The sequence below is a fragment of the Macrobrachium rosenbergii genome, chromosome 46 (assembly GCF_040412425.1).
Source record: "Macrobrachium rosenbergii isolate ZJJX-2024 chromosome 46, ASM4041242v1, whole genome shotgun sequence".
Classification (NCBI taxonomy): Eukaryota; Metazoa; Arthropoda; class Malacostraca; order Decapoda; family Palaemonidae; genus Macrobrachium; species Macrobrachium rosenbergii.
In genome coordinates, this window is record NC_089786.1 from 28,903,744 (window position 1) to 28,919,364 (window position 15,621).

At 34.9% G+C, this 15,621-nt stretch overlaps 1 protein-coding gene across 1 annotated transcript; it reads left to right on the forward strand.

Annotated features, from left to right (window-relative positions):
• Window positions 1–3,742: 3,742 nt before the first annotated feature.
• Window positions 3,743–4,477, forward strand: LOC136830429 (piggyBac transposable element-derived protein 4-like). The gene has a single exon (XM_067089965.1). The coding sequence runs from the start codon at window positions 3,743–3,745 to the stop codon at window positions 4,475–4,477; it is 735 nt and encodes a 244-aa protein (XP_066946066.1).
• The last annotated feature ends 11,144 nt before the right edge of the window (window positions 4,478–15,621 follow it).

Consider the following 15,621-nt stretch of genomic DNA (forward strand, 5'->3'; position numbering starts at 1 on the left):
GGTCTTATCTCTTCTGAGGCTAGGTTTTAATTTTGTTCAGATTTTACATTTCCGATATAACTTCTTTCTGTTTGACCCGAATGTACCCCAAAACCAAATTGACGATTTCTGATATCTATCTATTATATATATATATATATATATATATATATATATATATATATATATATATATATATATATATATATATATATATATATATATATATATATATATATATATATATATATATATATATATATATATATATATATATATATATATATATATATATATATATATATATATATATATATATATATATATATTATATATATATATATATATATATATATATATATATATATATATATATATATATATATATATATATATATATATATATATATATATATATATATATATATATATATATATATATATATATATATATATATATATATATATATATATATATATATATATATATATATATATATATATATATATATATATATATATATATATATATATATATATATATATATATATATATATATATATATATATATATATATATATATATATATATATATATATATATATATATATATATATATATATATATATATATATATATATATATATATATATATATATATATATATATATATATATATATATATATATATATATATATATATATATATATATATATATATATATAGATATATATATATATATAGATATATATATATATATATATATATATATATATATATATATATATATATATATATATATATATATATATATATATATATATATATATATATATATATATATATATATATATATATATATATATATATATATATATATATATATATATATATATATATATATATATATATATATATATATATATATATATTGTTACAAAGTGATCAAGCACCTGGTTATTACTCAAATAGGCCAACAAATCTGTTGTGCAAATGATAATACCAAAAGTTACCTCACATCGACCAGATACTTGAAACCTCATAACAAAGAGTGACTGAATCTCTAAAGGTATAATGATCCCTTAAACTTATTTATCACTTGAGAAAATCAATGTAACTTTATCAAGTTATGGATGAGGTAACAATTATTAAGTTATATCCAGTTTAGTGGAATGGGTTATCTTCAACCAGCAATGTAGCTGTCTCTCTGGTTCTATTTTACCTAAATAAGTCTCAGGTGAACGAACAGATACATCACTTACCTTGTACACACTCATTAATGACTCTAATTACTGGTGATCAAAATGAAACGCTATGTTTTAAAACTTTAAACAAACAGGTTTATTTTTAAGTTCAAAAGATATATGTAAGGTCCACAATCTCAAAAGATTTACCATTAATTGACAACAGTGTAAGATTTAAGTATTTCTTAATCAAGTTTAATTCACAAAACTTTAATTTATCAAGAAAACAATCTGGTTAGGTGAGAATCAAACTATTAACTATCACTTAAGTGCCAAGTGTTTACCTGATTTAACCACTGCAAACAATCACCAAAATATTACTGATTGGAATCCACATAACATTCTCCAAAATCTCTATAACAGGTAGGCACTAACAAAATGCTAAGAAATCACCAGCAAAACACAGTAACAATTAAATCATAATAATGTGATAGCACAGACATATAAGAATGCAATATGCAAAAAATGGAAATACAATAATCACCAATAATGTGCTTAAAGATTATATTAATCTTTCACAATAACTTTTCCCTATAAAAAGAAAAGTTAAACTCACGTCTTTCTAAGGATTATTCAAAAACAACAATTCTCTTTTACCAAGAATATCACTTAAGTCTTACCATTACAAATCAGTAATTACCACATTGCCTTTTGTAATTATTACATCAATATACATCTTCTCCTCAACACTTGCACAAAATAATATTCCTGATCACCTTCTACAAAATTAACACACTCCTTGGGTGAGTTTAAGAGAACTTTTACAACAGATATCCTTCTGTTATTCCCTTTATATGTAATGGGATTATGAGAGAGAGAGAGAGAGAGAGAGAGAGAGAGAGAGAGAGAGAGAGAGAGAGAGAGAGAGAGAGAGATGTGGCTCTGAGATCTCTTTCTGGCAGACTACTGGTGTCTTTAGAAAACACTGGCTTTTAATTCTCGTAGGACCTTTCAGAATATTCGAGAATACACATAGGGTGTTCACACAGAATACATATGTATGAATACACATACACACACGTATACAAAGTATACAATACACACGGGTGAGCTTCGAGGGCGATACCCTTATCTTTACATGATGGACGTTTCCTGTTCAGGACTTACCAAACCTTTTGTCAACCTAATGGCTGGGTAAACAATGAATGACGCTCTTTAGACCCAAGGCGACACCATTCATCTGCTGTTCCTCTTTCTCTCTTTCTCAGATTACGAACAGACTAGGCATAGGCAGAGTTAAAAACAATGGAATAAGCATACAGAACCAAAGATATAGCAGGAAACTCGCCGACTGGGTGACAGCTCGTCATGATAACATAAGTGAATTCTTTTGCCTATACTGCAGGTTACAGACACCTGGGTAAACATGGAAACTAGCCTTTATTCCCTCTCTCGGCAAGCAGGATGTGGTGACCTGATAAGCATCTCACAATACAACTTCAAACATTAAACAAAGGGAAAAAAATATTTCACAATAATACAAGCCTACATAATATATAACTTATCGGTAAGAAAAGACATTTAAAATCACGTCTTCACAACAAATGACGAATCTTGTAAGCAAAAATCAAAATTTTCAAAAATAAACAAAAAATTTTACAAAGAGACATTATAAAATACTTACAAAATGGTTATATATAAATGATAATATATTATAATATATATATATATATATATATATATATATATATATATATATATATATATATATATATATATATATATATATATATATATATATATATATATATATATATAAATATATATATATATATATATATATATATATATATATATATATATATATATATATATATATATATATATATATATATATATATATATATATATATATATATATATATATATATATATATATATATATATATATATATATATATATATATACACATAAAAGTATATACCCATGCTGGCACATGAAGAGCTTAATCTAAATCATCATCATTGTAAAACCACACCAGTTTTTAATTATCTCTATAAATATGATATATCCTGTAGAGAACGTTGATATTCATTATATTCACTAATGTAATTTATCTGTTATTTGTTCTTTTATTTAAGTTAATGCTTTTGTTTCCAGGTCACTTTTACCTGTTTAACTTTAAAGCAATTTGGATTCTTGTGGAACTCTGGCTTAAGTCTTCAATGTGCATAACAATATTAATTAATTAAAATATGCTTTTGGCGAATAAAGTTACCTCTAGGGTGTTTGTCAAAATCATTCTTTAATCCTGCATTACTCCCCTGGGGTGTTTTGGCACCCCAATTTTGCTTCAATGCTCGTAATTACTAGTAAGCAACTTATTTCTTTTTCTCCCTCCCAGTACTCTCCTGATTCAAGAAGGGTGTGTCACATGTAGTGTTGCTCAGTTGTGGGTCAGTTTTCTTGGAAGCTAGACGTCGTTTTGGTCTTCTGGGGTGTTCAGTCACCCCACCAGACCAACGCGAAGAAAGAAAGAGGGTGGATAAGCTTTCCCCAGTTAGGCAAATATTTATATGTTTGTAGAAAATTGCAAAAAGAACTACACCCCATCAGAATTTGTGACTATAGATGAAATGCTTGTAGCCTTTAGGGGCCATAGTCCCTTTAGGCAGTATATCCCCGGCAAACCAGCCAAATATGGCATCAAAACACATGCACTGTGTGATGCAAAAACATTCTATGTATGTAACATGGAGATATATGCCGGAACACAGCCAGATGGGCCATTCAAGGCTGACAAGCAAAACAATCCATCACAGGCTGTGGTCACAAGACTTATTTCTGACATCTCTGGGTCTGCTACAAATGTAACATTTGATAATTGGTATACCAGCTATCCACGAGTGGAATCACTACTTCGTGACCATAACTTGACTGCTGTGGGGACCCTCAGAAAGAACAAGAGGGAGATTCCCCCAGAATTCTTGGTGATAAAGAATAGACCCCCTGTGGACAGCATGTTTGGATTTGGAGACAACCTTACATTAGTCTCATACATACCAAAGAGTAGGAACAAGAAGAAAAATGTGGTGCTCGTTAGTAGCATGCACCATGATGCAAAGATAGACGAAGCTACAGGTGACAAGAAACCTGAAATCATCACGTTCTATAATTCAACCAAAGGAGGAGTAGATGTGGTCGACATGATGATGGATAAGTATAGCGTTTCCAGAAACAGCCGGCATTGGCCTCTAACTGTGTTCTTTGCTCTCCTGAACATCGTCTGTGTAAATTCGTATGTCCTGTAAGCTCACAACCCAACTGCCAAAAAGTCTCAGAACAGAGATTGCAAGACTGTTCCCCGAAGCTGCAGAAGCAATAACCTCGACAAACTCACAGACATTACAATGCCAAGCATAGAGATGTGTATTTTGTGCCAGGTAAAAGGACCAAAAGGTGAAAACAGTATGTAGCACTTGCGGTAAACATGTTTGTAAGGATCACAGTAAGATGACTGTGAGCTGCATAGATTGCGAAAATACAGCAAGTGGTGAATCAGAGTGAATGTAATGCTATATGCAATGAGCTCACACTGATTTTTTTTTTTCAATATCAATTCATGGAAATATTTTTTGATAAAGAAACCATGTTTAAGTTTATGCAACAAGTTTAATGTTATGTGAAGAGGTCACTTTTTTTTTTTTGTCATTTCAACTCATGGAAACATTTTGTGTTTACTTTTGATAAGGAAACCATGTTTATGTTTATGTAACAAATGTATAATAAGCTTAATTTCAATAAATAATTATATCTTTAGATCGAGTTTTCATTTAATGTAGTTTGTACGGGAGATTTGCCTATTTTGTAATTTTTTATATTAATATTCATCAAGAATATTAAAAAGTCACACAAAATGGTGTATCTGAATCAGCATTTTGGTAGTTTTTCCTTAGTTTTATAATTTATTTTCTTGTACTATTTTATATTAATATCAATCAGCTACAAGCGATTAAAACTATTCAACAGGGATTGTACATATATCCTGAACCAGCAGTATGACCATATTTTACATAATAGTAACACCATAAATATTTTTGTATTGGGGTGAGTAAATATCCCAGGAGAGTAGGCCTACTCATGTTTGGAAACTAAAGCAAAGTAACGCAGGGTTAAAAATGCAGCTCATAGGCTATCATACAAAACGAAACCATTTTGGTATAAATTTCTTTTCTGTTCTTGTCATTCCCTAGGTAACAGGCATCTTGCTCACTTTCCACTTTAACGAATATTAAACAAAACACTGGGCTTAGCAACACGGAAGCGGGCGGTCGCCGCTGTGTGACAGGCACCATCCCCAGGCAAACCTACATAAATATTTTAGGGATTGGTAATTATTGTTATTATTTTAACCAATTCACATGTATTCTTCAACAACAAGAATATAATTAAATTCGTTGTTTTTATTTGTTAAATTTTCAAGTATCCACACAATATCAAAATGGGAACTGATCGATTTCTCTAAAATGAGAAAACAAAATAAACAATTACTTATTCGATATATGGATGGAAGAGTTTATGTCCTAACTATTTATTTTTTTAGTATCCGTCAGCGTTATTTTATTTTGAAATAAATTTCGACGCAATAAAAAATCTCCTTTAGACACTGGAAAACTATCGCGGGAAGGAAAAAGTCTTTTGGGAATGGAGGAGTAACGAACAGAAGGAAGCTCAAGATGGATGGGGATTGATTAAGATTGAAACAACTTGAACATCTTTTTTTCTTCTCTTCTTTCGCTCCTGGGTAATTACAGTGCTAATGGTTTTTGGTCATCTTATAAAGTTTGTGGTGAAATGTATTTTTCTACGATTTTCTGTTCCATTTAACAAATTAAGATTTTCCTTAGGAGTAATCTTAGAAGCACAAAGAAATGTAAAACAAATTTTTGCTATTATACGTAGATTTTTTTTTTTTGGCACCAGTAAATTAACTACTACAGTATATTCAAACCTTTTCAAATCGTAGAGGTGAAACCACATCGGAGTCCTTTGGGAATTGACAAATTACAGAAAAGTAGCGTTTCCTTTAATTAAGGAAGAATGATCGGCCTTCCAAGGACAGTCCTTCATTTACGCAGCTCAAAATAGAACCTAATTTCTGAACCAGGCCCTTGTCAGTGAAAGGAATTTCCACTCGTTTATTAAAAAATAAAAAGCTGATGAATGGGGTATATGGAAGAGAATTTGGGTGTTGGGGCGGGCGGTTTGGTCATCAACTGCCAATGGATTCCATACTGAATGTTAATTATGGTCAGAGCCCCTTCAAAGTTAAAATTTGGGCGTCCTAATATAAAGAGAAGGCAAATTTCACTCATGTTATCTCCGACTTTAATCGAGATTACTTCTAATTACTTGATTATCATCTTTCTTTGTCTGTGGTTTAACTTTAACTCAGTCATCTCACTAGAACAAGTCCGGATTGATATCAGGCGACAACTGGGCAATCAGGGCCCGTTTCGTTAAAAACCCTTGGCACCTCTTTTGCAATGAACGTTTAATCACGTACCTGGTGGTCAGCATACTCCAGTGAATCGTAGGTGGTGTTGATCCATAGTCCATCATGGAAATCAGTTGATTTAAATGTATGCGCTCTCTGTAAACAGCAATTCAGTGAGCAATCATACGAATGTATTTCTGTCTGCTAATAAAAAATAATAAGACCATAAAGAGTTAATTGCCAGACTGCCGTGACGTACAAGCTCATTAAACAAATCAAACTAATTTGTAAACACAATAAGGAAGCAATAAAAAAAAAAAAAGTGAAAAATGCGCCAAAGTTTCTTCGGCGCAATCCAGCTTTCTGTGAAGCGTATTATGCTGTCTAAAACTCTCAGTCACGGCCCATGAAACTCTCAGCCGCTGCCCATAAAACTTTCAGTCACCGCCCGGTGGTGGCCTGTCCTATAGTGTTGCCAGACGCACGATCATAACTAGTTTTAACCTTAAATAAAATAAAAATTACTGAAGCTAGAGGGTTGCAATTTGGTATGTTTGATGATTGGAGGGTGGATGATCAACATACTAATTTGCAACCCTCTAGCCTCAGTAGTCTTTAAGATCTGAAGTCGGACAGAAAAAAGTGCGAACGGACAGAGAAAGCCATCTCAATAGTTTTCTTTTACAGAAAAAAAGAGGACTCTCATAGGAAAAAGAAATATTCGAAATGGAACAAACTCCAATTCCCTACCCTCTTTGATTTTTTTTTTCTCGGTGTCTCAGTTGTTAACTTCCGATAGAAGGGAAATGTCTATGAACAAAGGTTTCTAGAAAAATAATATATACCATATTTAGACATGCACTTCTGACCACCATTTTTATGTTCCACATGAACAGTAACACACTTAAACACAAATATTAAGCCAGAAATATCGTTTAATACCGAATTCCTCTTACCTAGGGAGTGCCTTGGTTCCAATCCTGGCCAGCGCAGAAACTCTTGCAAATAAATACAAATCCCTTTTTGTGCAAGTTAGTCCAAGTCATAGTGATTTCGATATTAAAGATAATTTGATTTTTAACGATATTTTTTTCCTTAATATTTGTTGATATAAAAAGGTCATATGTGTATAAGTGGCAAAATTTCGTATTACAGTATAGACGTACATAAAGTAAGTTCAGATTAACGTCGTATGCGTCATGATGTATGGAATGAAGTCAGAGACTGCTAGCAGAAATAACAAGAATGCTTTCCTCATTATTGCACTTGAGGTAATGTCTACATATTCCTAAATGATGTATTTACAGATCATGATTTAATTTAGACGATCTAGCCCTTTAACTAAATGCATGTTTTCCACTTAAGATCTTATGCGGGGTAAATGTTTAGACTACTGTACAGCAGCCTTCTTCTTCTTCTTCTTCTTCTTCTTCTTCTTCTTCTTCTTCTTCTTCTTCTTCTTCTTCTTCTTCTTCTTCTTCTTCTCTCTCTCTCAGATGTAGAGAAGAATCTAATTCTTTTCAATAATGACAAACCTCATTGCCTTTGGCATTAAGGCTTTCCTTGAGGAGTAGAATAATGGTGATCTGTCATCATATCTTTATTAATAGACTTTCATGCTATTAAGAAATGGCCTTGGAAATAAATAAATCAAATTAAAGGAAGCCATTACAGAAATCTTTATTTTACTTTTACATCATTCATTCTGTCTGTCTGTCTGTCTGTCTGTCTGTCTGTCTCTCTCTCTCTCTCTCTCTCTCTCTCTCTCTCTCTCTCTCTCTCTCTCTCTCTCTCTCTCCTCCTGTAGCAGCTGTCTGTATGGTGGGATGTTCCATTTCTCGCCGAATTTACTATCGCCTTTTCCTTTAGATGTTTGCTGGACTCAAAACACAATTCAGGATACAAACTCAGGTTAGACAAAAATCGTCTTGGGAACTTGAGGTCTTGCGCAGTGAAGGAATATGTAGGATGAAAAGACAGGAAAGCAAAGAATACCAGCTGGAATGTGGATATTGAAATATTTTACATTTTCGTATCAGACAACCGAGGTTGACGTGAACAAAAAGATCTAGAGGAGAAATGTTTATCGTATTTCAATACTGATTTATTTAACGTTCCAAGATTAATAATTGCCACCAAAGCGGACATACACAAAAAACCTACATTATGTGTATGTGTGCTGTAGAACAATAAAACTAAGTTCATATATCAAGTATATAATGTATATTGGCTTGCGTGTGTGTCATAACTGATTCTACTCTTCAACATGATACAGTCATGATTTTGAAGCTGAATTATGTTTCGGATGTCAAGGGATGAAAGAGAAGAAGGCCTCTGAAGTGTCGCTTCGTAGGAGGGACCAAACATTACTGTAGAAGAAAATGATGTATGACCCATGACACTCATTTGTAGGTGCAAAATGGAGTTGGATGGCACAATGCATATAAGAATGGCGATGTCAACCGAAGATTGTTAGGTTTAAGTAAGTGGCAGAGAGTTTTGATTTTTTAGACATAATCTTTATAATAAATCCTGATTCTTTAATCAAGTAATGACGGGACTAAGATGCGTCCTTCTTACTTTTCTTTTATTTAACTATTTATTTATTTATCTATTTTTAAGGGAGAAATTATGTCTCTAGTATGTTCACTAAAACACTGATTCTTTCATAGGAAATAACGAAGGAATCATCGCTCCATTGACCCATCAGCTGCAGAATCTATGATGGATTAATAAACAAAAACTTCCCCACGAGCAGCTGCGTCCTCTTAGTGCACAAAGGCGTCCTCAGCAGGAATAGTAAATAAAAATACCGTTCTTATTTTCTCTCTTTTGCTACATTATCAGCACACATATGATTGCATTTTTTTTCTTATTTTCTACTGATTACTGTCGTTCACTTTTTGATCAATTAAATTATCTTTGGCTGCATATTGGTTAATTAAACTCTGCAGTCATATACTTTAGTCTCCAGGACTTATAGGAAACATTTCAGCAGCGATTGTTTACGGGAATCGACAGACCTAGCTTCTGACAATGTTATTTTCTGATGCAAAAGAGATTATAACCCTAAGTATATTTCTTTCTCACCAACAATGAAGAAAAAAAAACTTTTTCATTTATATCCTTTAATCAAAATGTATTGAATAAAACGGAAACCGTGTGATTATAAGTGCACAGGAGACGATGAGAACATAAACTCTCCCGGATACCAGAGGACCGTTCCAGCTCTCTGGCGTCAGAGGCTTTGGAGCTGCCTTGGCGCATACCATTCAGCACTACATAAAGCTTGGATCTGCATTGTAAGGTTGGTATATAAGGCGGACGTGTATTGTGCAGCTGCTTCTGGTAAGAGACAATTAAGGCCAATTATAATCCACCTCTCTCTCTCTCTCTCTTTCTCTCTCTGTTCGTTGTACCGAAAAGTGATTTATGATCGGACTGTGGATGGATAAAGTTTCATGAAATAAAGAGATCTGATAATTTCATAAACTTAGATCGCCTTCATTTATAAACATCGTAATTTTTTATCAATTTTTTTTTTTTATAGCTTTTATACCTTCAATGTGAAGCATGTAGACAGAAATATAATCTTAGTGCATTATTGGCGTTTTCATGCAGCGCTAATGCCGAAATAGGCACAGAACCGGGTTCTCTCACGAGAGGCGAGTGTCTTACTCCCAGGAACATCCTTCTTGATGGCCATGAACATCTTAGTATTTCAAGTGAGTTCCTTATCTGTTTCCTAATTGCGATAATTTATTTGACTGAAACTATAAATATTTTATAAGGACTATGAATTTTATGTAGGAGGCACAGGGTCCATAGAGTCTTTTCATAAGGGTAAAGAATCTGTATGAAATGCCGAAAAGAGGCATGAACTCCTTGAGAGGCGATGCTGTTTTTGGAATGATAATCAATTCCCTTAATGTTTCAGGCAAAGGGCATATGGCAATATTTAGCAAGTGGTATCTGGAAACTATTCGACATCCTTTTCCCCGTCTGAAGCACAGTGTGTGACCTCGGGGGACCATATTGAATCCCGGTCCAGAATTACAGAACTATAGTGTAGAGGAAAAACACTAAAACAGAGCATAGCTTTTCTCCAGTAATTTAATTATTTTAAGAACGTTATTTTATTGCAGGTAAGTTTATCATTACTGTACCATATTGTTACTGTTCTGAGGTCTAAGAAAGGTATTTTGCGTTGTTTCTGTACTTATCTGGAATATTAGAAAGCGTCTTGTAAACAAACCAGCGACAGAAAATGCTCGAAAAGTCATTTATTCCCGTTCGAAGGCTTTGGAAGGGTACTTGAGAACTGATAAATAAGGGCTGCCATCAGAACGTAATTTTGACATAATTGGAATATTATTGTTTTTAAAAGAAGGAAAAACCAATAAAAAATCCTGTCGAATTAATAGGCACAAGTCTAGCGTTTGCTTGGCCAAGATTCTTTTCCTTTTTGTTAACGTCCTTTTTGAGTAATTTTTTCCTAGGCATGATGATTCCACAACTTTTATCATATACAGAAATTATTTTTATATATTCGAAAATGAGCTGTACTTAGAAAAAAGGGGTTAGGGCCCTGAATGATACAGCACCTTACCAAATGAATAGTTTGAGTTGTAAGTCCAACCAAGGCGACAAATAAAACCAGGATTTGTTACAAATGAAAAAGCACAATTATTTTTACTTTAATCTGATAATAAAAGTTGTTTTCTTAGTTTTGTTTACGTCGTCCTGAGTTAGTGTGCCGAGTGTGACGCTCTGGCATTTCGCAGTTTCGTTGAGAAACCACGTTTGGTGATGTTCATTTTGTTTAACAACTCTAACATTGCCTCTGCATGCCTAAAACTAAAAAGTGATGGCATAGACAGTATCCTACAGGCTGCGTGCGGCAGGTAATTCTTAGTGACTGACCAAATACATCAGGTGTCCGTATGCATCATAGTAACAGGTCTAAAAGTCGAGACTTGCTGATTCAACTAGCGTAATACCTATAGGCCCACTTACTACTGAACATTGTTAATAAAGAGCGAGATATTTTTTGCTCTGCATTATGTTGCACACACAGTATGAATGATGCTCTAATATCAAAACTTAAACCGCCATTACATTTACATGCTGAAAATATAAGAAATGTTAACAGAGTAAACGTATATACTGCTAACAAATTATATAGGTTATCCGATCAGTCCAAAATAATGGGTAAATAAATTCAGTTATGGTTTGTTCACCTGTGAAATGTTATTTCACTTTCTCTTGACAGATTCCTGTGATCATCTTGGCAATTACAATGTGCGCATTGTGCCATTACTGAGATAAGGGACGAAAAAAATCACAATCGCATTAAGCCCTGTTCAATCTGTGTAGTTCCTGGGTTTTTGAAGACGGCCACAAGACTTTGTAGCGCTGGCGATGGAGGAGGAACACCAAACTGCATAGTACTGCTGTACAGATAACACCTCCAGATATTGTTAATTTTAGCACTCAAAATTGTAACCCCATATGTTTTGCATATACAGCATTAAGAAACAAAACTTTTAATGCCATTTATTTCTTTTTGTTTATTTATCATAATCAAAATATAAAAAGACGTTGAATATTAACCAATAAAAGTTGGGCTAGCCCTATTGACCCTTGCCTGGTCTGTGAAAAGCCGGTATATTTGTAATAAGAATTATGATTTTTGTTATTAAGCCCATATATGTGTGTTGTGGGTGGACGTATTGGAGGTCTATCTGGCGTTTTTTACCAAAGAAGAAGGGTTTTTTTTCTCCTAGGTGACTGCACCTCTCATAGAAGGCAATGTATTTATAGTATCTCTATGTAATACCCAGCGAGTAAGCAGGATAGTGTTGTGAAATTGCAGTGCCTTTGAAATCTTTAAAGTTAAAATTCTCGAGGCCTATTGACCCTAGGAAATGGGTAGAAGAGTGCTGTGTATGTGTCCGACCAACCTCCAATCATTGCGCCAGCGACCCTGGCACATAACGAGACCTCTTCCCCTCACACAAGTTCCATACTCGCGAACAATTGTCTTTACATTATACAATTCCAATCGAACAGCTCCAACATCAAGTCTACTCTACAATCTGTAAAGGTGGCTTTCTCTGATGAAGAAATTAACGTTGCATATACAAAATGCAAAGACCAGATACCAGAAAACATTCTCTAGGAGCGATATGTGAAAACTTAGCCCCTCTCAAGAAGATATATATTACTAAGTGGCTAAGGACCTACACATTGAAAATCTACGCCGATGACCCTTACTGTCTACATCCAAAGGGGCCTGCTAATCTAAGCCTTCCTGCAGTGTACCATACAGTAGACAATGCCTTCTAAACGCAAAATCCCACTCAGAAAATAAAAATAAAATATAAGAAAAAATTGACGAGTCAAATGTCAAATTATCACGGATTTGGGACGTGATCAAAGGATTACAGGAAGCAGTCGACAGTCTTAAAACTGTGGAAACAAATGGCAAGCTCTCGCTGATGTGGGATGAGATCAAAGGAGTGCAGAAATCATTAGACAATTGTACTGCAGGACACCAGACTCCTTTGCAAGAGGCAACTGTTGTTTCCTCGCTGCCAAACAGCAAGAGAGAAGTTGTGGTGCCACATGAAGTAGAGGGGACCATTCCCTCCCAGGTGGGTAGTGCCCTCTCTCCCTCAGACAAACCCAAGACCTTTGATAAAGCACCTGTAACACTCATAGACCTATCAAAGGAGACCAATGGTCTCCCAACTTCCTCCCCCTCCCCAGGGCATCCAGCAGAAGATGGCTCTTCAGTGAAGTTCACCAGACTCTGAGTCTCTCGGCCCTACCTCCAACCGGCCCCCACCCAAAAATCCCCATTGTGGGTGATGATGAGAAGGATCATGAAGGGAGTGGCGACTGGCAGACTAAAACCAGCAGAAAGAACAAAGGAGCCTCTAGACTGCCCGCAAGAAAGATCCCCAACAAGCATAACACCACGCCCAAAACCTGAGAAGAGATGCCACATTGTGAGTTGCAATTTGTGATGTACGGTGAAGCGAGACAACATAGTAAAGAGATTCAAGCCTCTCATGGGCTCCAAACCTCTCATCTCCCACGATCTCCCATGCAAAATTAAGCATAAAGTTGCCTATATGATTACCTACTTATTTCGTCACCTCGATGTTCTTAAAGGCGAGAATTTTGGTCCTAATATAAAGTCTCAGGTTATAACCTAATCCGGGACCAACCTCCCACCTGCCAGGGCAATTTATTGACACCCCTAGCAGGGGATAGGAGAAGGCTCACCATCTACCACAAGTGCCAGCCATTCCCGCCTCCCCACTGCGAGTGTCTGCTCACCCCAGCCAGACATCGCCCCATCCACCCAAATGTTCAACTTACTACTTTCCCTATTTTGTGATTAGCCTTGGATACATTAAAAATATTATAATGGATATTTTTGGCCTCAAGAAAAACACTCCTTCCCTAAACAGGTTCTGCAACAACTTCAAAGTCATCATTGCAATGCAAGAAATGCTCCTCTGGCCTCATGACCTTGCCATTTGTGACTCAGTGCATGAACACTTCAGAGCTTTCTCGACCTCATCGATGTAAGCTACAGATCACATCATAGCCAGTCGCCCAAGAGGGGCTTTCCTTTCTGTGGCACAAATCTTTAGACAATATAGTGACTGTGATGACCTACAGGAGTGATAGATTTCTGGGCCTACAAGTGACGGTTGGAGACTCTGAGATCCTATTAATTAAGGTGTATATTCTCTGGGAAAATAACAATAATTTTGATTAATACTGCATAATCCTAGGTGAGTTACACAGTATTATCCATGATTCTACTGCTGATCATATTCGTGTAATTGGGGACCTTAATTCTCATTCCGCAAAACAATTTTATAACAAACACACTTGCTTCTGTCAAAATCACACTCTCCAAACTAGTGATGTAATGCCCCTCCCAACTCTTCCTATACCTATGTACAAAATAGACCAGACACAATTACAACCTCCTGGCTGGACCACTGCATCACATCTTCACACTTCCATAATTCAATTGTGTCCTGCAACTTTTGCGATGATCTTGCAACAGGCTACAATCACATCCCCTTAAGGGTGTCATTTAATACTCCATCTCTCCCTACTGTGAACACCCCTAATTGAAAGCCCACCTGCTATAAACTGGGACTTTAAAAACCAGCAGAAAACCAGATTCTTTAGAGAGACCACAGAAAATAAATTGTGGTCATTATCTCAACCAGCAGATACCATACTCTGTACCAACCCAAAATATAGATATGACCACCACAGGAGAGATCTTAAAGAAATCTGTTTGAATGTAACAGCCACTATGCTTGCCTCCTGCAGGGACACCTTTAGCTTTTGTCAAGGCACCACTTGCAGCATACTTGGCTGGAATGACTTGGTTAAAGATCTGTATACACACTATGAGAAATGTTTTTACTGTGGAGGCAAAATGGTAGCTCGAGGAAAGGACACTTTGCATTGCTAATGAGGCAGTAGAGCACAGTTCAAACTTGCCCTTAAACACTTTAGACTGAATGAAAAGCAACTAAGAGCAGATGCAGTGTCTAGAAAATTGAAATTGGGCAATTTTCCTCATCTTTGGAATGACATTCTATCCCTAAATCCCAAAACTAAGAAGTTATCACAGAGAGTAGGAGAAGCCATCGGCAACGAGGTTATTGTAAGATTGTGGGGCAATCACTTCAGCGCTATTCTGAATTCCATAAACGATCAAGATTCTCTAAGGGAAGTAGATAACCTACTTAATGATAACATCCAATTTCAATTCATCAATCATATTACATCAGGTAGCATCAGCGATGCCATAAACAACTTACCCAATAATAAATCACCATGCTGTGATGGTCTTCCTGTAGAAGCTTTCAAATTCTGCTGCCCAATAATCTACATCTTGCTAGCTGCCCCATTCAA

Excerpts from the sequence above, each read along its gene's own strand:
- LOC136830429 (XM_067089965.1), top strand. The coding sequence starts at position 3,743 with ATGTTTGTAGAAAATTGCAAAAAGAACTACACCCCATCAGAATTTGTG.